Consider the following 27,297-nt stretch of genomic DNA (forward strand, 5'->3'; position numbering starts at 1 on the left):
GGGCCTCATCACAGTAAACAGCAGGGCTTCCTGAACTTCACTTTGCATTCGAATCACCTGGGGTGCTCATTACAATGCAGATTCAATAGGAAGGGACAGAAGGCTGCGAGGCTGCAATTTTAACAAGCTCCAGGTGATGAGGATAACACTGGTCTGAGGACCACACCGAGAGTAGCGAGTATTCACAGCATTTGCAGTCAGAGATCTCTGGCTTACTTACAACCAAGTATGTTATGCGGCTATAAAACATTTGTGTCCTCAACAGTATCAACCGATTCAGGAAGTCCACACTTTGTTATATAACATTAGATTAAGCATTAATGAGGCTAGAAAATTGTTTATCTAAGGTTATAACCTGAAGTTAAATAAAACTTCATGTTGAACGCTCGTATTAAATACTAGAGCCAGTTTTAACCTCTTAATATTAACAGAATCCAAATTACTCCATCTTAAAGCCTTTTCTCAAAAGTGGTTATTCTTTGCTGAGGGACTGTGCTCTATGCAAAGATACTTTGCCTGAAGAAAGGAACAACTTAACGTTGAGAAGTTAAGCACACACTAGAACTCATTCTCAGAAATGTGGCTGAGAAAGATGGTTGATTTTTCATATTATTTCTCAAATCGAAATTTTAAATCTCCAATACTTTTCATCCTATCACCCAAGGTTAAAAAAATTCAAAGCATCAAAACCAGCTGGCCCTTTAGTCCCCTTTAAAAAAAAAAAAAAAGGCAAAAAAACCCACAAAAAAACCAAAACCCAGTAAGTTTTCAATAGAGACAGTCCAGATAAAAGCCTTCCATTTCTACAAACCATTTTCGGCTCCCCACTTTCTGTCCTACTACTAGACTGAATTAGCAAGAACCTTCCTCTCTGGTCTCCACCTTCTTGGTACTGCTGCTGGAGAATGCTCAGCTCCATGCTCTCACCTCTTTTTCTCAGAATCCTTTGGTGGGTCCCCAAATTTCACTCTTTGGGGAAAGTGCAAGTTCCCCCTAGCTCCACCTCCAAGCCATAATTTTGGCTCACATGCCATGGCATCAGCTCATGCAGCCTTCTCCCCAACCACACTCATGGACTTGCTGGGCACGTTTTGCAATTTCCTGTCTCCATGCCTTTGCTCATGATGTTTCCTACAGCTGGAAAGTCGCTTTTCCTCCATCCTCCCAACCTCGGCCTGTATCCTTTCTTCAAAGTTCAGTTCAAATATCACATCCTCCAATTAGCCTCCCAGAAACCCCCAGCCCCCGTGGTCACTGCGGGGCCTGGCCCTCCACACCAGGGCCCTGAGCACAAACTGCCAACCATGCAAATGGCTCACCTTTCCTGCTGCAGTGCAGGCTCTTTGCTTCTCTTTAAAGACACCTCACCATCACCATGCTCAGTGGTATACAAAATTTTCTAAAATTGAACTACACAGAATGTTTAGCTAGCTTTGAAAATGGGAAGTGGATGAAAATGAATTTCTGGTATAGTAAATATTAATGTACCAGTAACTGGGTTGACAAATAACATGAACTTCATCTCTGTTGGGTGAGGTACTCAAAAATAAAACTCAAGAGATGAGAAAGACAGTCAAGAGCATGTACCTGTTCCCCTTCTCTGTCCAGAGGCCAATAATCCTCTGGGGTCACCTCTTCTACCAAGTCAGGGTGGATCAAACTGTCTTCTCAGTATAGTCAGCTGCAGCTGAGACAGGTCACTAAGTTAGTGCTCCCTCCCTGTCTAGAGGCAATGCTGGATGAACTTGTCCACGCCAACAGCAGGTAGAGCTTTACACAGAGGCCAGCCAGGACTCCAGGGACAACCACCCACGTGTCAGACACAGAAAGTCCTGGGTTCAAACAAAGAGATGTGCTCAGCATGAAAGAAGAAACATACGTCACTGTCACCTGAGTAATCATCTCATGATTTTGAAGAAAACTACAATGTGTAAAAATAAAAAAATTATTTTGGGACCACCTATTATTTTGTATTATATACAACATGGATTCCTCTCCTAGTAATTAAGATTCAATTCTATTAGTTCTCTTGTTTCTTCAGTCATTACCTTAGCATCAAAGGTCATGTGATTCATCAATCCAGTGATGATGCGGCAGTGCTTAAAGCAGAACCCAAGAGGCCTCGCTCCCCATCCATTTCTCAGAAGCTCAGCCGCGGGGCACTTGCTGTGATTTATACAAATGTGCTCATACCCTAGACTCTGATGTGGTTTAGACCATACAGTATCTTGAGAGAGAAGAGGCATACAGCCAAGGGGAAACTGAGATGCTCAGCAAAAATTCCTTACCATATTTTACTACTTATATACATCTCATAAGCACATTGAGGGAGGCAAACAGTTCTAGAGAAAGCAAGAACTGGAAGAAAGATAAGCTAGAGGATACTTGCATGACCGTGACACTAAACTACTGCAATTATTCTCCTGCGAACCATGAGGTTAACATGTAACACCCACTCAACTAAGCCTCTATAAACAGTTGGTTTTCCACAATCACAGCCACTATTCCCACTTCAGTGGGCAGCAGTGTTCAGAGAAAAGCCAGATTTAGCTCCTGAGTGATCAACACCAGAAATCAAAAGAGCTGGGGGAAGCTGGTCATGACCACCAGCAAGTTCTGAATGCGTGACCGCACCGAATGGCCTGGTGGGGATGGAACTCTCCTCAACGAAGCTCCAAGATGGAGGACTCACACCCTTTAAACCAGGTTGTGCCATCCACACACTGGTTTTCAATTAAAGGGCTTTTCTGTAAAACAGATGAATGAAAAACAGGTAACTTCATTTTATATAGGTTCATTATGTTTACAAGCAGAAAACAATTCTGTACTTTTCATAGCATTTAGCTACTTTAATTGGGGGTAGACAGGAAGAACAATTGTTTTCAAGTGTTTTCATTCACCCTTTATAGACATTATCTCATTTAAATTCTCAGAACAATTCTACAGGTAGAAGGATCAGCCCATTTTAGACAGACAATCAAGGACAGAGAGGTTGAGTAATCTGCCTAAGACCCTGTGGCAGGTAAGCAGCAGATGACTTTGGTCTCTGGCACAGCAACAGCCAAAGATGTGCAAACATTTTATAGAGATTAGAATGCCTGTAAAATTCTCATGCAAAGACACAACATTTTAGAAAAAATAATTTCCCAGGCCTGGTCAGGATTTGACCTCACAGGATTTGAACCTCCCAATGAACAACTCAAAGCAGACTGCTCAGTTAAAAGAGATCATCAAGTACTATAGTTACCAGTAAGGCCAAGAATAGAATACAGGTCTGCTGACCCTGCGCCCATGCCCAATCAGGCATGTTGTTTTGGATGCTGACACCCTACTGAAGTTTCCAGTCAGTTGAGAATAGCAAAGAAATGAGTTAATAATTCTGGTAAATAGAACAGAATATGGAAAGTATCTAGATTAACAAGATTTGCTACACACACACACATATTTTTTTTTTTAAAGGCACGACCATATGAAGATTTCTACCCAGGAAGTTTTGAACCAATAACACGTACCTGGAAATTTTCTCTTCTACTGCAGCAAAAATGAAAAAATAACCTTTGCCCTCCCCTCTCTATGTGTTGTGAATGATTAGCTGACTAGTGTGGCCATGTTGATAACTAAGGAAAATACAAGATGAGTGCCTCTTGCAGCTGACTAGAATACTTAGATTTATCCTACTACCAACCTCTAATTGCATGCAAAAGCCAGCAGGACACTAGGAACAGTTTGCCAATATCAGCCCTAATCCATTCTCCAGTGCTGCAAATGACTCTCCCATGATGGTGCCCAGAAGAAGAGGCTGGAAACAGAAAGACTGCTGGGTGCCAGAGGAGGTGGGAGGTGAGGAGCCACATGGCTGGGAAACAGGGGTGGCAGAGAAGTGACGGGGAAGGGTCTCAGGAAAGAGGCACCTGGAGAAGACCAGAAAACCTGCTCAGAAGATGGCTGTTCCCAGAACTCTGAGTCAGACATCACCAGTAAGAAGAAGGGCCAACCAAAAGCAGGAGGAAACACAGATGAGAAGACCCTTCCCTAGGTTAAAGGTCATTCAGCTCCCTTTCCTCAAGGGAGATAAAATGCAAATTGTTTGGCATTTCCAAATGTTAAGACACTAGATTTTAGACTCAATGCTTAATCTTGCTATTAAGTTTATTTTTTAAGAGAGAAATAAAATAATTGTCAAGGGATAACATATCAAATTTTTCATGGTTTGAAAGTTTTTTCGCAGAGCGCAAGGAGAGAGAAAACTCAGGCTGAGCGGTCATAATCTGGGCCTTCACATCAGCTCAGATCTCTCTCTTCAATCATCTCTCTTATTTTCATTCCAATCTGGCCAAACCAAAATTCCTGTACTTGGGTAAAGTCTTTTTAGTTTTTACTTCAAATAAATGAAATCCTCAGAAAACATAAAAGTATTTCATTCATAGCTCCACATTAAATACCTTTTTCCAATCTGTTCTGGAAAAAGTAAAATGTAAGTTGATTATACAGATTCAACCTGTATTTTATTGTCCATAAACAGTTTTTCACTATCCTCAAAATGACCTATCTCAGCATATTCAGATGTATAATAAATACTGAAAGTTTCATCTAATTATGATTTATGAATGCAAACCACAAATGTATATACATGAGGCTATACTTGAAATCTCAGAACCTTCTTCCCTATTATGAGCTCTGTTTACAAGGTGTTGTACAGAAAACATGTCCAGAAACATTTTGTTTTTAAAAAAAAACCTGAAAAGAATGAAAATTGAATAAGAGGAAATCAATAAACAATATCCAACTAGGAAACCAAAATCCAAACTGCCCCACAGCTTCTGGCATGGATGTTGCTCCCAGAACAGTCTCTTCCTTCCACTCCCAAAAGCAGCGGGTGGGGCTGGGGGTTTGGGGAAAGCAGCAGCTCAAAGCCTAAATATTCACCTCCCATCCCCAGGTCCTGAAGTCACTTCTAGGGCCCATAGACACTGTGATGAGACTGGTCCTACTCCACTTCCAGTCTCCCCTACTCCTTGGCCTAGCCAAGGGCTCCTCCACTCTCCTCCAATACCACCTGTAGGAAATTACAGGTACAGTCAGGTAAGACTGAACGAATCTCCTACTGGCATTCTTTTTTTTTTTATTTTAAAATTTATTTATTTATTTTAATTGGAGTGGCATTCTCTTCATGTAACTTCACTCCCAAGATTTCTCACCAAACCCTCTTCCCCCCAAAATTTAGCAAGAGCCGTCATCAGATCTGACTCTCAGGTTTGTTAAGTATCAAAGGAATTTTTTAAAGCCTCATTTCAAGCAATTTATAGGACCCTTGATATCTCTCCAATAAAAAGTACACACTTAAAAAAAAAAAGTACAAACTTTTAGGGCTGGCAAATTAGTTAAAACTACTCTTCAAAACACAGCAACGTTAACTAAATAAAAGTCCCAAGAGAATTTAAAGTATACTGAGCTACAAACCTCTTAGCTCTATTATTTGTTGATGACTTTTGATAATAACCAAATCCAAACTCGTGATAAATAGTATTTTCTATTTCAGCCACTGTATTTAAAATTAGATGTTAACTTCCCAACACCCCAGGCTCCCCTCCCCCCCACCAACCCTCTGATGCCAGAGATTCTTCGGTTCCGAAATCCACTTTCTTGGGGGTGGGGTGAGGGTAAGCATAATCTGTCAGTTTACTATCTAGAATCATGAGCGAAAAACGAAAGTGAAGTAAAACGAATAGGATCCTAGAGACCCGCCTGAGTCCGAGCACAACAGAGGGTTAAAGGAAACCATTTCATAAGATCAAGTGTGGAGAAGCAGCAAGAGAGAAGAGGAAAAAAAATCAAGTTACATAAAGTCCAATTGTACTCACTGTTTCCTTATTGGGAAGCAGCTCCTTTCTAATTCTGAAGAAGTTCTTGCCGTACTGCCTAAGCCCCTTAACGAAGCGTTTCTGTGATAAAAAAGAAACAACAAATGGGATGTAAAAACCAAAAACAAAACAGGATGTCAGCAAAGCAAAGCAATCTGCAATCAGCAGAACAACAACCGCAAAGAAGTCTGAGCGAGAATGTTGGCTGCGCTGGGGGAATATTTCGGCGGCACAGCTGGGACCCCCGCCCCGCAGGCCCCCGACGGCCTCCATCCGGTCCCCGGTCCCGCACACCAGACAGGTCTAGGAGGACATCCTGTGTCTCAGGCCACAGGCAATCTGTGCCCTGGGTGTCTCCAGTCTCCGCAGCTGTCCGCGGAGGTATAAACAACGGAGGTATAAATACGCTCCAGGTTTCTTAATCAAGCAGCACAAGTGGTCTCCACCTGAGAACGAAGCTTCCCAGAGTGTCGAGCAAACGAGGGAAACACAACCAAACCTGGAGACTTTCCTCCAGAAGGGCACCCTAGAGGGTTAAAAGGCCTTTCGTTAATCCCAGGAATTCACCAGCGCGGCGGAAGACCACCGGGGCCCGGACCCCGCCGACCTGCCCCGCCGTGTTGGGCACCAGAAACCGAGCCACCAGAACCCCTGCCCTCTCCCGGCCCCCTCGGCCCCCATTTTCTCAGCGGTCCGGGACTTTCACTTTGCCCCATTCCTCCCGGGCAGCCCCTCCCCGCCGCAGCCGGGCCCTGCCAGCTCCCCGGCCCCCACCTCGGGCGCGAAGCCGGGTCCCGCGCGCCGACGCCAGCAGCCACAGGTACCGGGGCCGCGGCGGGCCGCGCTCCGAGTCCCGGCGGCGAGAGGCCGCGCCTGTCACTCGGCTCGTGCTCCACAAAGCGCAGGGCGGAGGCGGCCGGGCGGCTCGGCGTGTGACCGCGGCGGGGCCGCGCGGCGCGGGGCGCGGGGCTGAGGCCGCAGCCGCCGCCGCCGCCGCCGGGGGAGGAGGCCAGAGCGGCGCGCAGAGCCCGGCGCGGCCGCGGGCGGCTGCAAAAGGCGGCCTGGATCGCCGCGCCGCCCGCCGGCTTGGCTCTGGCCCCTACCCCGAGGCTCCGCGCGGGGCCCCGGCGCCGTACCTCGGTTTCCTCCTTCCAAACAGCGGGATCCGACCCGGGCGGCGGAGCACGGAAACTTCCTCCCCGCCGCGGCGGGCACGAGGAGAGGGCGCTCGCGGCCCCTCCCGGGCCGCTCAGTCCCTGGGCTTCCCCCGGGCGGGCCGAGTCTGCGGCGCACGCCCGTCGCCCCCCCGGGCTGCGAAGCGGGGGCTGGCCCCGAGGACTCCCGCGGTCCCTCCGACCCAGGCGTTAGCCGGCACCTCGCAGGGCGCCGTTTCACAACTAAGTCACCGCGGAAGCTTCCTAGCCAATAAATCACCTGCCCACCGGGAGGAGCGTCCCTCCCACTCCCCGCGGTGGAGACCAGCCGGGCAAATTCTGCGAAGAGCCAGACTTGGCCTGCAAGACCGATCTGCAACCTCCTACTCCATTCCTGGAGGCTCTGCATTTTCAGATTTCACCCCTTTCTAAGATATGACTCATCACTGTCAGTTTTCAACATAATTCGTATAGTTCAAAAGGAACAATCTGTCAAGGCACAAGAAAGAAGCCAGCTCTTTTCTAGTCTGAAGAAGAGTGACCCTTGTTACTTGAAAAAAGTGTCATCCGCATGCTCAGGACGCCTCCTGGGCTAAGTGCAGAGGATCTCCTTTGGGATCTGGAGAGGAATGAGACCGCCTGCCCTCAAGGAGCCAGGCTGGCAAACAGGTAAACACATCAATCTCTGGGCCCCAAAGAGAAGCCGCAGAGGAACAAAGGGCTGGAGGTGGGGCCAGGAGGAGGAAGCACTCACTCAGTGGGTGTTTTAGAGGAAGTGACAGGAAAAGCAGGAGCCTGCCCAGTGGGCTCCAGTGGGGCTGCCAGCAGAGCACAGGGGACATTCTGGGAACTGCAAAGAGGACAGGGTGTGTAAGTGCAGTGCCACAGACAAGACCAAAGAGGCAGGAGAGGGCCAGGCAGCAGAGCCTTCTAGACCAGGCTGAAGAGTTCTGGTCCTCATGGTGAGGCCAGCAGAGAAGAGCACGCACGACTGTGCATGAAAAGACTGGGCAGCAACTGCCCCAGGGGTAGGGTGGCCTGTGCCGCGCCTGAGGGACAGACTGGCTGCAATGCAGTGGGAGAGGCTGGTGAGGGAACCCAGTGTGAGCTGGGGATGACCTGAACTCAACCTCAGCCTTCGGAATTAACACTTCTTAAATCTACTTTCAGGAGTTGAGTATTTAGTGAGCACCTAACACTGGGAGGAACTTTGTAAATAACAACAAACAGGCAGTCATGGACCTTTATTCAAATGAATTCATTCTTAGCAGGTAAGATAAATGTGTGCAAGGTTATTAGATTAGAGAATGATCTGAGTCTCAGGGAAGCCAAGCATGAAGTAGTGAATGGCAGCTCACCAGTGCTGCAAGGAAGCCGAGAGGAGGGACAGACTGTCACGGTCACCGAGGTCAGATCTCAAAGAGCAGAGCATTTGCAGGTGTGGAAGGGTGGGAAGGGCCTCCAGAAAAGACAGGGGCAGAGTGGAAAGTGGTAACAGACAGAGTCTACCGAGCTGAGGTGGGCTCTGCCATGAGTCAGGTGGTAGAATGGCAGGGTCATGCAATCCGAAAGAAGGCCCGATGCCAGAGGACACACAACAGGTTCACTGGGAGAAGTCGGCCAAGCGAAGGAGCGCCTGAGAAAGGCTGAATCTGGAAGAGCAGGGAAGGGGCTTCCACAAACTTGAGGTCAGACCCCGAGTCTTCTACTTGTTATAATCCTCTGAACATAGCTATTAAATACCTACTGTGTGCCCAGAGCCTCAGAGTCCTCACACCCTACAAGGAAGTACTGTTATCATCTCCATTTTACCAACAAGGAAGCTGAGGCACCGTCAGTTAAGCAGGCAGACCAAGGTCACCCAACTCCTCTGTGGTAAAGGCAGAATTCCAAACCCGGGCTCTGAAATCCACGCCCCGCGTCACTACCACAGTCTCAGTAAAGAGGGCTAAGGGTCTACAGAGACTCCATTTTCAATCATGGCACCATCATCAGTGACTCTGCCCTTCTTGTCTCCCCTCAAATCAAAATCCAGTCCTCGCTGTTCTTCCAAAGAAAGGTCTTCTGTGCCCTCCTTTCCCAACCATACAAGCACCAGTCCCAGGCCAAACCCCTCCCCTTCTTTCCTACCCGCCAGTCTATGAACCCATCTCTCCCATCAGGCCACTTACAAGGCTCTGCCAAGGAATTGTCAAAACCACAGATTCCATCATGAGTCCTGTACCATCGTGCCCTCATGCACTGAAACTAGTTCTTGGACCTCTTCGGGAGAGGGAGGGTGTTTAACCCCTTAGACCTGCATTCTCAAATGCAGGTGCACCAGGACCCCACCCCAGCCTACCTTACCACACAGACATCCACTAATGCCACCTGGCCAACGCCGCCACCATCCTGGTCTGAGCTCTGACTCTGCGGTACCTTTAATACCTCTCTCCACAGCCTACTCCAGTTCACCTCAAACTTAAGCTCAAACCCCGCCCACTCCAAAATGAGACTTCTCTGACTATCCCCCAGATTCACTTGGTGTTTATTTGTCTAAGGGCTTGCATACTCATAGTCTATAAGCTCTGAAAAGACAGGAATGGAATCTTATACCCCGCTGCCTCCCTAGAGCATTAGGCAGGTGGAACTCCCAAGTGTTTAATACACAGGTGAAACTGTGAGATGACAGGGGCTTGGGCGAGGGTGGTCATGGTGGAACCAGACTGTTCGGTGCCAAATGGTCCGTTTTGAACTTTGTTAACAGAGTTTTGGTCTTACTGGCTACATGACACTAAACTCTGCTCTTTTTCCTCATTTCACCTTAACCCTAACCCTACTCAACCTCTAGATATCTGAGTCTTCCCAAGGCTTTGTTCCAGGGTTCCTGTTCTCCAAACTCCCCCCCCAATACAATTTCCGCTGTTCCTTTGGCTCTAAATACCATCCAAGATTCTCACCACTATTTCTAAGGCTAAATCTATGGTCCAAGCCCATGGGGAACACTTGTCTTATAGACATTTCAAACTAACTACTTCCAGAAATACGGATCTGACATCTGGTGGTAAACACAGACCACTGCTGTCAATGTATATCAAGCACTATGCTATCAAGTGCAAAGCACAATTAGCCCTACTTTTTTAAAAAAAGGAAGTAAAAGCTTAGTGCGGCCTGTACTGTTACTTCTCTCTGGAAAGCCACAAGGCCTCAGAACTGGCAAAACATCTGCTTCTCAGAGACCAGCCTTTACCTTGTGGTTTACCAGAAATGTAGAGTAGCCTTTAAAATCGAAACAAAGCCAACCCACTCAGAGCAGTCAATGATTAGAATAGGTCAGTATGTTAAACAGGCTACTGACTGCTGCAGTCTCCTTGCCTCTATTAACTCATCTCTCTGCAAATAAAGACCTCGAAGCTTTTGAGATTTGAATTTCATAATTAACGTGATCAACTTATAGGTGCTAGAGGCTTCTAAAGGAAAGTTCACAGACACAGTCTGTTTCTTAACAGCATTCTAGCAGTTGAGCTGAAATTCCACATTTCCAGTGCTAAAATTCAAGGCCTCATCGACTGGCCTCATGAGTTACGTCCCTGTCCATTAGCTGTTCTGTCCCTGATGGAGAATAGATGCTGGAATGCTAAGATGTCAAAGGTGAAGGAGAACGAAGACTGTTCATTTAACAGGCAGGCACTGTGGCTGGGTCACCGCCCCGTGTGCCAGGCGGCCCTGCTTATTATGTGCCACAGGCTTGCAGTCCGGCCATTCACAGATCCACGAGCTGAGGTTCTTGGGCTGTTGGCACTGGTTTCTCTGGTGTTGTTTGTTTTCAGTCAACCTGGTGTGTTCCTTCAGGGCACAGAACAAGTCCTCTTCTATGTCTCAATCCCCAGAGCCAGATGAGCTCCAAATATAAGAACAGGTTTATTTATGGCAAGGAGTTTGTTCTTTGCTTTGTTTTACAACTAAGTTTGTGACTATGTTTCAATTTTGATTGTATATTATTTACTGAAATATATTTTGACATGTATCATTCTGTTACAAGGTGTACAACACGTTAATTTGATACGTTTATACATTGTAATATGACTGCCATTGGATGATCATTAGCACTTCTATCATGTTACATAATTATTTATGCTCCAGATTTTAGACACATTGCCACAGTTTTCTATTACTGAGCTGAAATTTCATATCACCATCAGAAGTTACTACATATAAGCTCTGGTTGTTGTTTAGTTGCTAAGTTGTGTCCTGATGGACTGTAGCCCGCCAGGCTCCTCTGTCCATGGGGGTTCTCCAGGCAAGAATACTGGAGTGGGTTGCCATGCCCTCCTCCAGGAGATCTTCCCAACTCAGGGATCAAAACCATGTCTCCTGCACTGTAGGCGGATTCTTTACCACTGAGCCGCCAGTGGGGGAAGCCCCCGTAAGTTCCTGACAGAGAACGTTTAATTCTTGGCTTTTAAAAAACATAAGTTACTTGAACACAGTATTTAGTAAATTTGGGTTTTAGTAGAATCTGGAGAATTCTATTTCTTATTTTTGGTCGAATAGAAAGAACATGAGGTTCAAACTTAGAAGCCCTAGATCTGGTCTGCTCCTCTGTTCCAAAGAGGAAATTATGACATGGCTGTTTAGGCACAGCTACTTTTGAAATGGAAGATACTTAATAGGGATAAACATAATTGGGTCAAAATGTGATAATGTTCTCTCTTACAATAAAGCAACCAGTTCAAAAGTTCCGCTCATCACTGCTGAGCTTGCCCCAGGTCTGAGCCTCCCAAGCCCTGTGCCCACAGGCGACGACAGCCTCACTGGCTGTCCAGATGCTGATCCTCCCCACGCGCAGGGCTGGCCTGGGGCAGGCAGCGCCACTGTTCTGTGTCAGGATGTGAGAAGGGTACAGAGATACCACCTTATTCAACAATGATGGCAGCCAACAGCTGGCACTGTCTGAAGGGCTCTATAGGGACTCATTCAAGCATCACGATAGCCTTGTGAAGCAGGGGCTCCTAATATCTCCATTTTACAGATAGGGGAAAAAAGAAAACATGTCTGTCACCAAATCCTTGAACCAGGGGAGGAGGATCAAGGGTGACAAAAGTAAACCATCTGGAAACTACGGGGATGGGGTGAAGCCTGAGAATGGAGTCCAAGAGAGGGTGTGGATCAGGAAGATGATGGGCACCTGCTGCCTGCACTTGCATGTCAAGATTTTAAGTGTTACCCACCGGTCTCTGAATGCACAGGTAAAGGCTATAGTCTCCAAACTTAGTTTAGTCTTGTCTTGGTTTGTTCATCTTTTAAATTGGCCATAAAGATACTTGCCTTACCTATCTCCAAAAAAATTCTTCCTAATATCAGATTGGATTGCACACACAAGAGTACTGGGGGGGATAAAGCCAAAGAATGACATGTGCGCTCATCTCCCCTGTGTGTGTATCCAACTCCCCGCACAGCTGGTCCCGGTTGCTGGACCTGATCTGTGTCTGTGGCAGAGAAAAGGAGCGATGCTACAGAAATGGTAAAAGACAACTCCTCGGCATTAACCCCTGGCTGAGAGCTTTCAAAATTAACTCCTGCTGCTGAATTTTAACTAGTGCATCACAGTCAGAAACTCACCAGGAATTCTGAACAGCGACTTCTCCTCAGTCCTCTTATGTAACTGTTGGGAAAACACTGTAGGTATTAAAATGAGTCCCACTGTGAAGATGGCTCCTTCTCCTCTGCCCTGCTTTCTGCATAAAATTTTATGTTAATAACTTGCTGCTTCTCAGAGGGCTGAAGAGCAGGCAGATCTGCAAGTAAGCAAACCACAGTTCCCCCCAACAGAGAGACAAAAGTGTAGCCCGCGAGCCAGGAAGGGGGAAGAAGAGGATGTCCACTGCTCTCCTGAAGGCAGAGCAGCCGAAGAAAACTGAAGATGGTCCCTAAATGTGGGCCAAGGTTAAGGAGGGGTAAGGGGAGAAAAGAGAACACTGATGCCCAGAAGAAATCAAAGCCTTCAAAACATCTGTATTCCACGACACCTACCTGTCCATCAATGACTCTCACTGACCAACCACCAGATGAGAAGAACCTATTGAATTTCATCCATATACTCCTGTCTGTTATAGGTTCCCATCACCCCAGACCTAAAACACACTTCCGGCTGGAGGCAGACTATTGATACTGCTTTGGAAAGTGTCATTTGGGTTTTGGTTTAAAATATTTAAGACATCAATGCAAGGGTGACCGGAGTAAAGCAGGATGTTTTCAGTAAACAGTCGCAGAAGCAACGTGTCTGAGAGGAGACGTGCCAGCCAGCCAGGTGGGCATTCCCAAGCTTTCTAGTATGTTGTTCCTGATTCCTGACTCTACTTCCTAAGTACATTCTGAATTTATACACAGTATTCCAGGATGACTAGTTAAGTTCCATTCAACTAGTTATAGTTGAAAAACAGCAAATAGGACAATTTAAAATAATAACCACATTTTTACTGATGACTCTTAACTCTCTCTAGAGGCCTCGCATTCTTCCTAAGCTCAGACTAGTACCCATGCTCTCTATTCCAAGTAACATCTTCCATTCTCTCAGGACATCACGGTCTCAACATGGATACTGGGGGCTCCCAGACCACATCGTGCTTGAAGTTCCTCAATACACTCTCCAACACAAGGGTCACTGAGTCCATGCCACAGATGAAGAAACTCAAGTTTTGGTATATATCCTGCCCCAATCCATAGCTAATAAGGAAGGGTGAAATAAAGAGATAAGAATTAGAAATAGGATTAATTACCTGGAATCTAGGTGCAGAAAACATTTTCTTGTATGTCTATGTATCAGAGGAATTAAAAGGTATTTGTTGTTGTTCAGTCACTAAGTTGTATCTGACTCTTTGCAACCCCATGGATAGGGTATTATCTATCTTTTCTTAAAAAACAAATACCTCTGAAGGAAACTGTACATGTTAGCCCACAGGCTCCTCTGTCCATGGGATTTCCCAGGCATGAATACTGGAGTGGGCTGCTGTTTCATTCTCCAGGGGATCTTCCCAACCCAGGAACTGAATCCAGATCTCCTGCACTGCAGGTAGATTTTTTTACTATCCGAGCCACCAGGGAAGCCTGTATACATAGACACACTTGCTCTCTGAAGCAAAAGTGTCAGAGACTGAATGTTGTATATCCATGTTAAAAATTTTCCCACCAAAATCCTTGGCTCGGAGTACATGGCTCTGCCACTAAGTAACTACATCCCTGATTAGGTCCCTAGGCCTCTTTTGGGCTTCTGTATGCTTATGTGTAAGATGACTGTCGGGGCTTTGTACTGTTTGTCTGTAAATTCTCAGAAGTGGACGTCTCAAGTTCTCCATCACTGGGAGCTGCAGTCAGGCAGGCAGCCTCTCTCCTACACAGAGACAGGAGGATGGCTAAAATTCTTCCAAAAAGAGACCCTGTTAATGCATGATACATTGTCAACTGTCTTACCTGGAAACTGGATAATAAATCATCATTTTTGTCTCAAGTTGGGGTGATTTTTATTTTTGAGAGTAATTTGTTATGCAGCAGTAGGAAACCAATACGAGATTCATTACAAAAACCACTAAAAGCTTTAACCTCAATGGTAGTCAACTATTAATTAAATTAACCAGTAAACCATCTTCCAGTTAGACTTCCTCAGACAGTCTGCAGGCCCTATAGTCCTATAACCTTCCCCTATGTTAACACCTAGCTCACAGTGCCATAGGACCTGACCTGACATGACAAGCTATGTAGGCTACTGAGTACATGAGGGAATCCCCAGCACCTGGAACACCCTGTGACACCCAGAGCAGGTGACCACTATCACTGGCTGAATAAATAAACAAATGCAACTGGGAGGTGAGCTGGCTCGGCCTTCTTCCAAGGCTGTTTACTTTCCAGCCATTTGCCTTCCAGCTTGACTCCTGACCTGTGCTCACTGCTAAGTTTCTGACTCTCTAATGACTACTTACAGAATGATTTGACACCAACTTTCCTGTCCATTCAAATGTACACGTCTCACTAGAGACAACCACACCATCCCACTCTGTGATGCTGGTTCAGCACCCAGAGTGAAGCTCACAATGTCAAGCCCACAGTGTCCTTTTCAACACACCTCTGCTCAAAACCTTCCCGGCTGATCACAAACGTCAAAAAAAAAAAAAAAAAAAAAAAAGCCATTCCTTGGAGAAGGGAATGGCAACTCACTCCAGTATTCTCACCTGGGAAATCCCATGGACAGAACAGCCTGGAAGGCTACAGTCCATGGGTTGGCAAAAGAGTCGGACACGACTTAGCGACTAAACAATGACAACAATATTCAAACAATAGAACATTAGCTGGCCTAAGAAAGGAATGAAATACTGATACATACTACAACATGGATGAACCTTGAAAACATCAGGCTAAGTGAAAAAAAATCAAATATATGATTCTATTTAAATGAGACATGCAGAATGGGCAAACATAGAGACAGAAAGGAGATGAGTGGTTGCTAAGAGGTAGAGTCATGGGAGGACTAGGGAGTGATTGCTAAAACTACGAGGTTTCCTTTAGAGCTACTGAAAATGTTCTAAATTTGATTCTGGTGATGGATGCACAACTCTGTGAATATGTTAGAAACCACAGAGTTGTCCATTTTAAATGAGTGAATTATAAGGTATGTGAATTATATCACAATAAAGCTATTACCAAAAAAAAAGTCACTCCATTTTTCATTCAAAGACCACATGCCCAATAGGAAAAGAACCTCATATCGGGTTTACACAGCTACTGTGCCCATAAGCAAAGGCCACTGAGCCATCCTGCTCTGCCTACATGACCCTCCGAGTCTGGATGATAATGCTGAGTAGCTGAAGTCCTTTCATTACTGCAGGCCTAACAAAGAATCACCACAGGGTGAATATCAGAGCAGCACGCTTCAATGCACTTTCAAGTCAAATGAGAACTGGCTAGTTAAGCAGCAGCATTAACAGATGTAGAAATACTGCCAGCTGAATACCTCTTACCAATTATGGCTGCCCAGCTACACCCATATTAAAAATAACCCAACATTAAGAACAAACCCAAAGGGGCATTAGCGACTCCTTCTCTCCCTACCATATCACCGTACTGCCCACATAAATGTCCTTGTCAGGTGGCTCATAAATAATAAGTCACTAAAAAGTTCACCTTCTTTAACAAAGTAGATCTCAGCACAGCAGGAAAGAGGATTCAACTGAAGAAAGGAATGTGGCTTGTCTACAAGTTACAGGAGAACAAAGAAGTCGAGCCTTTTGCAAAAATCATAATAAAAGGCATTTAAGATCAATGGCTGCCCAATAAAAACTGAATGTGAGCCACACGTAAGCCAAGTATGTAACTGTCACTTTCTAATAGCCATATTTCAAAAAGAAACATGTAAAATAATACATTTTAACACAATATATCCAAACATTATCATTTCAATGTGTAATCAATATACAAATGACTGATGCAATAGTTTACATTCTCTTTTTCTTACTTGGTCTGTGAAATTTAGTGTTTGTTTTACACTAACAGCACCAACTCGGGATAGCACATTTCAAGGACTCAATGGTCACCTGCAGTCTAAGCCTCCAATGATCTCTGCTCCTTTTTGGTAAAACATTAAAGCGCCTAAAGCACTAAGAGTTTTCTACTAGGGAGGTAAAATAAATATATTGTTAGGATTATGGTCAATGATATCATACAGTCCTAAATGAAGTGAAATCATACTGGCTTCTTATCTCAAATTTGGCGAAACATGTCTTCCAGAAGAACTCAATCAAATCCAGAAGCTGTAACAACACACCTCTGCCCAGCTCCCACAGAGAAGAAACTGAGGCCCTATCTGGCTCCAGGGCCATGGAGGCAGCTCCTGGACTTTGTCTCCCTTTCTCTGTAACATGACAAGGGCTGGGATTCTGTATTTAACTTCGGTCACTTTATTTTTTTTTAAATTTATTTATCTATTTTTTTACTTTACAATATTGTATTGGTTTTGCCATACATTGACATGAATCTGCCATGGGTGTACATATGTTCCCCTTCCAGAACCCCCCTCCCACCTCCCTCCCCAATGCTATGCAAATCAGGAGGAAAATCAAGTATCCTTTAGGAAATGCAAGGGGTGGAGGAGGAAAGGAAGTGTATTTCAATCACAAAAGGCAAAACTCCTCAACAGGCAGATCCCAGTCTACCAGTCTAGGACAGGCACCTTCTGGTCTCACACCATCCCATAAGGGTCGCCTGTCACAAGACAGGCCATTAAGAGAGGGTCCCACACCAGGGCTGCTCTGTTGGTTTTTGTTTGGAACAACAGTGCTGCCATGATACCTCACTCTTGCTGCAAATACTGCTGTTAAGGGAGTGTGAACACAGCTGTGTATAAATTACACACACAGATTTAATACGTGTATTTACAAGGAGTGTGTGTATGTGAGTGTGTGTGTGTGTGTCTGTGCCCATGTGTGCACTTAGTCGCATCTGACTCTTTGCAACCCCATGGACTGTAGCCTGTCCATGGGATTTCCCAAACAAGAATACTGGAGTGGGTAGCCATTTCCTACTCCAGGGGATCTTCTTGACCCAGGGATCAGACCCAGGTCTCCTATCTCCTGCACTAGCAGGCAGATTCTTGAACATTGCGCCACCTGGGAAGCCCCATTTACAAGGAACACAAACACACTAATAGTGTATTTACATACACAGTTGGGTACATTGGGCTGTAAGCAGAGTAAGGTTTGAGTTCCAAAGTTTCCTTAAAATCTTACAAAAAGAAATCCTTAGGAAATGCTTAGCCTGCTAAATCAGGCTGAGGCTCTTCTGTCCCCTCCCCCGATGCAGTCTGCCCCTCCCCCCATATTCTTTATTTGCAATGCTGCTGCCACCGCTAAGTCGCTTCAGTTGTTTCTGACTCTGTGCAACCCCAGAGACGGCAGCCCACCAGGCTCCTCTGTCCCTGGGATTCTCCAGGCAAGAATACTGGAGTGGGTTGCCATTTCCTTCTCCAATGCATGCATGCATGCAAAGTCGCTGCAGTCGTGTCCGACTCTGTGCGACCCTATGGACAGCAGCCTACCAGACTCCTCCATCCACAGGATTCTCTAGGCAAGAATACTGGACTGGGTTGCCATTTTCTTCTCCATTTACTTGCAATACTGAAAACTATTTGAGACTTTATGAAGGAGAACCGTCAAAAAGAGCTCTAAAACTCACTTCTATAGCAAATAGTAATCAACATGAGATAATTTTCAGAGCTACAAAGTTAGAAATGAGGGAGAAGGGGCAAAGAAGATAGAAGCAGAAAGCAGGAAGCCCCTGAAGTTCAGAACTGACCTGTCCTACACCATCAGCTTTCCCTGGTGTGGATCACTTTCACACCTAGGAAGAGGAGGACATATCTAAGGACCCACTAACACAGCAGACACTGATGCAGGATATTGGGAGTTTTCGGCTAATGTTGAAAAAATAAGGAGCAGAGCGATCCACATTTTATGCTGACTGCATTAAATGAGAATACTGACAATACAGACACAGGCATTAGGCAAGGTGGGTTCTGGTTCCAAGCCTATTCTATCAAGGCTTCACAGATGACCCCTGGCAGGCCACGAACATTGCCTGGGCTGGGTTTCTCGTGGTAGAATGTCATCCCAAGTATCCTAATTTATGCCCCCCGCACCACCCACCCCAAGCAATAACTTGTAAAATGTTCGGTGTTGCAGTACAATAAAAAAAAGCAAAGGGTAATAGTGCAACTAAATAAAAATATCATCCTATACACATGTTGGCACAACATGACAAGTCCACTATAGGCCTTAATTTTATGCTTAAAATTTTTTACAACTAAACCTTCCAATTGATATTTTTTTCTTTTATATTTTTTCTCGATGTGGTTTGTATAAACCCCTGATTTAAAAAAGAAGAAAGAAAAAAAAAAAAAGATCCATTTCTGAGGCTTGGGTTTACTGTTCTTACTGTTCCACCAATAAATCATCTCCCAGTCTGGGCTTGGAAAAGCACTGGCCACGGTTTGATTGCTCCAGCCCCAGGTTGCCAGGCAACCAACACAAGGGGGAAGTCTGAGAACTGCTGACAGATAGCCAAGTGGCTGAAACAACAGACTTCTCTCTGTCAAAAATGTGTTTCAGAGGGCCACTTCCCCACCTCTGCTCTCTGCTAAACAGTACACGATTGTAAAATCAAAATCAAAAGGCCACTGTAATAAAAACACACTTCCTGCTCAATTACTAATTGTTAAAAAGCGGTGGGGAGGCCCAGATCACCCAGTGTATGGCAACAGAAATGTGATACTGTAAATGAGATAAAGTCTGCAGCATGTGAGAACCTTGACCTAAATGTGGCTCTGCAGCTTCCAGTCAGGGGGCCTGGTGCGTGGAGCAAATCAGCTGGTGCAGAAAGCTCTGGGAAGAAAATAACGAACGTTGAGAAGTTAAAAGAAACAAACCAAACAATAACTAAGCAGTCACAGGTTCACATCACTTAATAATAAAACCAAGAGCATTCTCAATTGTTGTGAAGCACAATCCGGAGATGACGCAAGTTTTCCTTCTCACATGGATTTCTCACTGTGGAATAGGGAGGGCAAGGAAGGCCAGTGACCCTCGAGAAGCACGCCCCCTGGTGGCTGGGCGGGAGCGTTGGTGGTGACTTACAGTGCCTGAGGATACAGCTGTCCCTCAGCATCCTAAGAGGACTGGTTCCTGAACCCTCCAGGATATTAAAATCCTTGGATACCCAAGTCCATTATAGAAAACGGCGTAGTATTTGCACATAACATATGCATGTGGTCCCCTATATTTTAAATCATCTCCAGATTACTTGAAATACAATATAAGTGCTATGTTAACAGTTGCTAGTGTGCAGAAAATTCAAGTTTTGCTTTTTGGAAGTTGTTTGGAATTTTTTTTCCCTGAATATTTTTGATCTACAGTTGGCTGAACCCACTGATGCACAACTGGCAGGTGTTGAAGGCTGACTGTACCAGGTCTGAATCTGAGTCTAATGCAACATGGTAAACACCTATGGGGCAGGCTCAACTCAGTCACCTCACATCACAGTCCCACTGAGAACTCTGCATCATCCAGAACTCTTTGGGAACTGATTGATGCAGTGTTTGGAGAAGGTCAGCACTCAGAACACAGCTCTTCATCTTTTTTGTGCCATGGATCCTGCTGGCAGTCTGGTAAAGGCTAACGTCTTAAAAAACAGTTTTTAAATGCCTAAAATAAAGTGAGGGCTTCCCTGGTGGCTCAGCAGTATAGAATTGCCTGCCAATGCAAGAGACAGGTTCACTCCCTGGGTCGGGACAATCCCTTGAAGGAGGACCCATTGCAGTATTCTTGCCTGGGAAATCCCATGGACAGAAAAGCCTGGTGGTCTATAGTCCATGGATTCACAAAAAGAGTTGGACACAACTTAAGGACTCAACAACAACAACAAATAAAGTGATAATAATAATAATAAACCAGTTATCAAAACACTAAAAATGCAAATATACATACATTATTTAATAACATTAAACAAGAACTCACAGAGGATTTTTATTTTTGTCAAGTTTTCTGGGGGGACAGGGGTGATGTTTTGTTTTATACTATGAGCTCAGATTATAAACTCTTGGAGAGCAAAGCCAGTAATTTATTCACAGCTAAATCACCAAGCAATGCGTGGCCTGGTTTCCTGCCCAAGGTTGACTAACTGAAGGCTCCCAGGTCGGCCCTCACCACAAGGTCAACCCAGATCCTAAGGGGGCCTGACTCCATGGGTTATCCCAGTGCCCAGAAGTGGGCATGGCAAGCAAGATTCGTATGTAAGCCCATAGCTTACAAACCAGCGTATGCAGACACCAAAGACTTTTCCCCCCTTATTTTACTATTTATTTACTGGCTACACTGTGCAGCCAACCAGGGATTGAACCTGCATCCTCTGCCCTGGAAGCGTGGAGTCTTCACCACTTGACCACCAGGGAAGTTCCCCCACGACACTCTAATGGGTACGTGGATTCAGTTTTAAGGGAATTCATTTCTAGAACTTCAACTTTCATATATTTTCTTTCCTAAAATTCATCTGCCTGAGAATACACCCTTGTGGGCTAGGTACAGCTCTCCTCTCCTGCCTCCTCTTTCACAATCATCTTTCTCTCACTTCACCACAAAGGCCTCTCTCTCCCCCATCCAGATGGCTAAGAGGCAGCACTGCCTCATGCAGGAACTCCAGGCTCTGAACAGAGGGTCAATTCAAGATACGATGAGCAATGCCAAGATCACAACTGGAAGCCTCATGCAGTTCTGGTACTTTCCAGCAGAAGCTCACGGAGGTGTCATCTGATACAACAATGAAAATCATGTCTGATGATAAATTGTAGTTTTTGATTATGGAAGGAATTCAATAAATGAGTGACAAAACTATCAATCCTATTTATGTAAACAAGGTTTCTGAGCACCTACAAATAAGTGAGGAATGAGAACAATATGATGCAGAATACGGTCTCATCCTAACAATAAGTAATATTCATATAAAAACTAATGTGTTTAAAAACTGAGTTATTTAATTTCCAATAAACATTAAGCAGAAACTAAAACTTTTATCAACTAATATCTTGTTTTGATCAACTGTGCACTAATAATTATTACAACATAATCAGAGAGGATTTTCCTTCAACACTTCGAGCTTTATTGCTAAAGAAAATAACAACATGCACATTTCTGTCTTCGGGAGTATGAAAAGGTGATCTGACAACACACTCTCAAGCACAAAATGCTTTACCATCAAGGGGAAGCAGACTGGAAAATTACTAGCTACGGGTTTAAAGTAGGGAAAGATAAACTGTCAAATATTACTGCTAAAAAGGAGCCCATTTGTGTATTTTTAAAAATATATGATAATGGTTATAAATAATGATGGCATTCAAATGCAGTGGATATATTTAAAAGAGCGATGGGACAGTCTTATTTCTGAATGTCAGTATTTATGATATGTAAGAAATCACATGCTTATGATGAAAAGAGTACATGCCAACTTAAATTAGGGAGGGAGTATATAACTTTTTAAGCAAAGCTTTTATAGGGGCTTTATGGGGAAATTTTTTCTAATTTTGTACCTAAAAAGAAAGACCAGAATTCTTCGGGTACCGGGCATATGCCACATCTCAACTAGGTTTATCAGACTCTGGTTTTACCTCACAGAATCGAGTGTTTCTAGGGTTATTAGAACCCAGAGATATGGCACCACTAGAGACCCTACGCTATGTGACTATTGTTCCACTGAGGTAAAGGCCCTTCTTTCTCTGAATTCCAAAACTGCTATGGTACTTCTCTGTTTAGAAGAATAAAGAGTTCAGACTCCTCAGTGCTCAATTAGAGTGCTCAGGGACCTCCGTTCTATCACTTGGGCCTCAGAGCCCACCAGACCCAAGCACCTGAGTTAGAGGCTATGTTCGAGTGGATTCTGAGGTTTCATTTCAGCTCAGGGGAAACACAGTGTCGTGTTAAACAACGTCTATGAGAAACGCAGGGAGAAGGAAGGGGTGGTCCCTGTGCTGCCCCTGCCTCAATGGAAGCCAGGCCCCCGCTGCTGCTGAACATGCCCTGCTCTCTCCCACGTCTGCATTTCCCGCCATGAAGGGATCCTGGGCAATGTTGCCATGAGGCTGCTCTGGGGCTGCACTATGGGGCCGGGATTCCTGAGTATCTTCACTGACCACTGGTGTGACCCTGAACACATATATTCACCACTGCACGCCCATGTTCTGTCACCTTCCTCCGTTCTTCCATCATTCCGCATATCCCACCACAGAACTTCCCACATTCTGCCTGGCACAAGGTTCTAGGCACCCACGTCCATCACTGAATTTCTCTCCATGCAGTGGGGAGGTCCTGTGGGGCCATCTGGCAGAGTTCTTTGCATGTACAAGTTAGGTATTTTGTTTCTTCAATGACAAATTCTATTATCAGCACCTGAGCGTTTCAGGGCTAGAAGAGCTCTAATTATTTAGTTAATACTTGATTTTTCAGAAGAAAATCAATGAACCTCCAAGGAATGAAAACTGATTCCAGGCACAGACTCAACCAGAAATGGGTAGGCTTACCCACACTAACGCTTTTTCCCACCAAACTTTAATGATGTCACAAGTGGGTGGTTTTCTTTAGACAGATGGAGAATCATCTGAGAATAGTAGAAGTGATGGGAGGGGGTAGGAGAAAAATAAAGAGGAAAAACTAGAATTTCTTGGTTTTCTTCAAATCGTGAACGAAAAAAAAAAAAAAATCACAGCACACAGTGGCAGTGAACATTCAGACAAAATCTCTCCCACCAGCAGCGGGTTTCTTTTCCTGGTTAATCTGAGGACAGCTCGGAGACCTGGGGTTGGCTTTCACGGCCTCTCTCCCACTGCCTTGACCATGGGAAGGCATGATTGGGGGGACCTTCCACTGTCCAGGATGGTGAACAGAGGGGAAGAAACTCTTGTGGTCTAATAAAAGGATGAAAGAAATGTTCTCCGTGATGAGGAAATGAATCCTTTACTTATTAAGCTCCCTCATGCCTTTTTTCTTTCTTTTAATGCCTGTTTGATAAAACACATCATACCAAGGAGCCATCAAAGAAAAGGAAACTACAGTGACATGTGAAGGAAACTCCAGAGGCTGGACGGAGCTGCCTATTGGGTTTAGCCACAACCTCTCCCCCATTTCCCCTTACAGCCACAGAGAGCATTCAACCAAAGTAGCCAGATCACCAGGGTAAGTTTCAACAAGCACCAGACCCTTGTCGTCTAGTCTTTCCCCTGATCCAAAGTCACGAATAAACGTTTACAGAATCTTTTTGGCATTTGAAAATACTCTATTATGTCCCCCATACTAGAAAATATACATCTCTGCATGACAAACACATGGACTTCACGTGACAGACACATGAACTTCAAGCAGACGACCTGACTCTTGCCTTTGTAGCAAAGTTCCCACTTCTCCTTTCAGCAAAATTCAGTCTGTCCTAAGTTCACCGAAAGCTCCTGAGTCCTGGGTGTATTTATGTAAGTCTGACAAGGAACAGATTACAGGCAACTAAGACACGACCCCGAAGATCACCAGATGGGGGACAAGTAACATGAATTATTAGAAAAACACCTATTGCTCTTCCTGAACTGACCTGAGCTCTCAGGGGTATGGTCTGCCCAGACTTGCTCAGCAGAAGGTGCTTTGGAACAAGAAGCACTGCTCCCCTGAAGAAGGCAGAGCCTGGGTGCCGCTCGTGTACTATCTTCATAGCATCTACCCAAATCACCTTACTGGTGTTCATTTATTTGTCTCTGTTCCCCACCAGAACGTAAGCGCCATGAGAACAGTGTGTCCACTGCTAACTTCTATCTCGAGAGCTCAGACAGGGCCTTGTGCACAGTTCAATGCCCCAATATCTGTTGAGTAACCAAGGAAACAAACAGCATGATGTATTCTGAAGCCAACAATCCATCCTGTGATCTTACATTCTAGATATTTTGCTAGTCATAGAATCCTGCCTGATCACCACTTGCCTCCATCTTCAAGCTCTATGTATTAATTCAGCTCAGCTCAACTCACCACCGGCTGAGGCTCACTGCCAAGGAAGCCAGTGTGAGACATGCACTGCCCCTTAGGAAGCACATCACTCAGCAGACCACCGTTCGGGGGCCACCTCTCAGTCTCCCCAGCACCATCACCCACAGCACAAGCTTCCTTTCCACCCCTTCCCCATTACTCTCCTCCCAACCCCTACCTCTGGCTTGGGACATCTCACCCCAGCATCTCCCAACTGGTTCTTTATATCCTAGAGAGTTACTGTCTCTTCCCTCAACCCCGCTCTCCAAGTGCCCTAACCCCCAATGCCCCCCTTCATCAGCGTCTTCACAGAAGGTGCACACAGCATCCTCTGCCCCGCTCCAGCGATAGGGCCAGCAGCTTGGTTCTATGTGTGTTCCTCAACTCCAGCAAAGACAAGCCTGTCTGAGAGCATTATCCACAACCTTTCCCATCATAACATCAATGAACCAAGCCACAGCGAGCTGATATCGAGCTAAAAGGCCCTTTCTCTACCCTGCCTTCTGACAGTGCTCTCAGGAGCATGAAAAACCTTGCCTAGAGCTGCTCGCAGCCACAATTCCTGGTGCCCCCTACTATCTTCCAACCTAGCCATCCACTTATGACTGGACATCTGTGAAAACGTCTAAGATATAAAACCAGAAAATTTCTTTTCTTTACTAGTGCACAGTCACTGTGGTTCCCACAAAAGCCTCTTCTCCTTGACTGTGACCTCCAGCCCTTCAACTCCGCTGCCACTTCTGCCCTGGTTCCCTGAGTTCTGGATCCAGCCTGGATGACCAGTTACTCCAGCAACACCATCAGCACTGCTACACATGCCTCCGCATCCTGACCTTGGACCAACTTCCTACCCAATCTTTCAATTAAGTTATTATGTCAAGGTCAACCCCAGCCCTATCACTGCCCACATTAAAAAATATGTAACCATTCCTCATTTCCTACCAAGTTAAACATAATGGTTAACAAATGACACAGCACAGGACCCAAATCTTTCTCCTGCCTTTTGAACTATTTCTTTTCTGACTCTGCACTAAGTGGCTTCATCACTTTGTCCAGTCTTCCCCGCCTCAACATAAAAATCCCCTCAGAGTCTCTTCTCTTGCTGTACTGTCTCCCCTGGCAACCTCATCAGATCCTGGCCCTGCCACTTACTAGCTCTGTGATCTTCAGCAAGCTAATTAACCTCTTCAAATTCAGCTTCCTTAACTATGACCCCCTCTGTAAATGAGAAAGCTCTTCTACATTTAGACCTCCATACCTAACTGCTACACCCACCTGTATCTTTTACAATCACTTCAAATTCAACATAAACTCTCCTCCCCTCCCTGAAGCAACTACTCTTGATTGCACAGTTTTATCAGCTGTACCAGTAGCCTCCTCCTTTGCACCAAAACACAATGTCTGAACAGTGTCTCTCAACTTTTTCCTTGCTTCCTATTTCCAATCAGTTGGGCTTCTCCAGAGAGGCCATGCAGTGTAGCAGGTGAGGAGGTGGACTCAGGCACCACAAGGCTGAGCTGGAAAAGCAGGCTCTATGAACCACGCTGTGACCTCAGGAAAGTTCTCCCTCCTGGCAGTGACCCAGCTTCTCCATGTGCAGAATGTCCACAAATGAGTCACCTCATGCCACGTGCTCGGCGCAGCACCTGGCACATAACAAAGGTCTTACTATAGCTCCTCAGGCCTCTGTTTTAATCCTTGCTCTTGCTTCTCACAGCCTCTACCTCAGTCTTTCTCAATCTCAGCTGTACAGCAGAACCCCAGCACCCTAGCTATATCCCAGTGGGGAGTAAAATCAGAGTCTCTGGGGTGGACCCATGTCTCCTGTGTCTGTGTGTGTGTGTGTTAAAGTTTCTTGTGTGGTTCCAGTATGTGTGTGTATGTGGTTCCAGTGTGTGTGTGTATGTGTTAAAGTTTCCTGTGTGGTTCCAGTGTGTGACCAAGGTTGAGAACCATTGCTATAAGCTCAGAGCTCTCAAAATCTTCCACCAGAATTGCAGACTTCACCCAGTCTTGTGGTTCTCAGGGCTGAGAATATGGGCGTCTGGGTCCTAACTCAGAGACTCTCACTCAGAGAGCAGTCTGGGCACTGGGACGTTTCAAGTTCTCTGGGTGATGTTAATGTGCAGCCAAGTCTCAGAACCACGACTCCCTCTCTACCACTTCCGTCCATCAGTCCCTGTCACTGCCAGATGAATTTCCAGTGACGGTCCCAGTCCTGCCATTCCCCACACTCAAATATATGTAATTATTCCTTATTTCCTATTAAATTCAACACAAACTTCTCTTCCCATAAAGAATGGATGGCTTCAAGTCAGCCATCTTATCCACTCAACCACCCACAGCATCCTTCAAACTGGGCAACCAGCTACTGACCAGCCACCCACATTCTTTAAACCTCTGTTCTTCCATTAAGATCTAGGGTGTCCACCTGCTGAAACCCCATCTATACTTCAAGGTGCCTCCTCCTCAGAGCCTCACCCAATCTCCCTGCTGGAAAACAGAGCAGACCGGGTTCACCCCTTGGTCTCCCACGGACCCAGCTCACAGTATCAGGAGGAGACGAGGCACTAGAAGCGGGCCTTCACTGTAGGCCTGCTCTCTCCTCTCTGGTGCCTGTGGCGACAACGTCCGACTCAAGTGCCCATTTATACCCGTGGCCCGGATCAGTCAAAGATGCCACACTGCCAGGCAATTATCAAGGTGAGTGGT

At 45.5% G+C, this 27,297-nt stretch overlaps 1 protein-coding gene across 34 annotated transcripts in view; it reads right to left on the minus strand.

Annotated features, from left to right (window-relative positions):
• Positions 1–27,297, minus strand: part of RERE (arginine-glutamic acid dipeptide repeats) — a 408,969-nt gene that overhangs the window by 50,876 nt on the left and 330,796 nt on the right. For 28 of the 34 annotated variants that reach the window (XM_081490478.1, XM_081490468.1, XM_081490475.1 and 25 more), the window contains one exon: positions 5,862–5,942. In XM_081490478.1, the coding sequence (XP_081346604.1) occupies positions 5,862–5,942 (81 nt within the window). The other 6 variants (XM_081490496.1, XM_081490501.1, XM_081490498.1 and 3 more) reach the window with 6 other exon arrangements.

This window comes from Giraffa tippelskirchi, chromosome 5 (assembly GCF_054371585.1).
Source record: "Giraffa tippelskirchi isolate mGirTip1 chromosome 5, T2T-mGirTip1v1.2.pri, whole genome shotgun sequence".
NCBI lineage: Eukaryota > Metazoa > Chordata > Mammalia > Artiodactyla > Giraffidae > Giraffa > Giraffa tippelskirchi.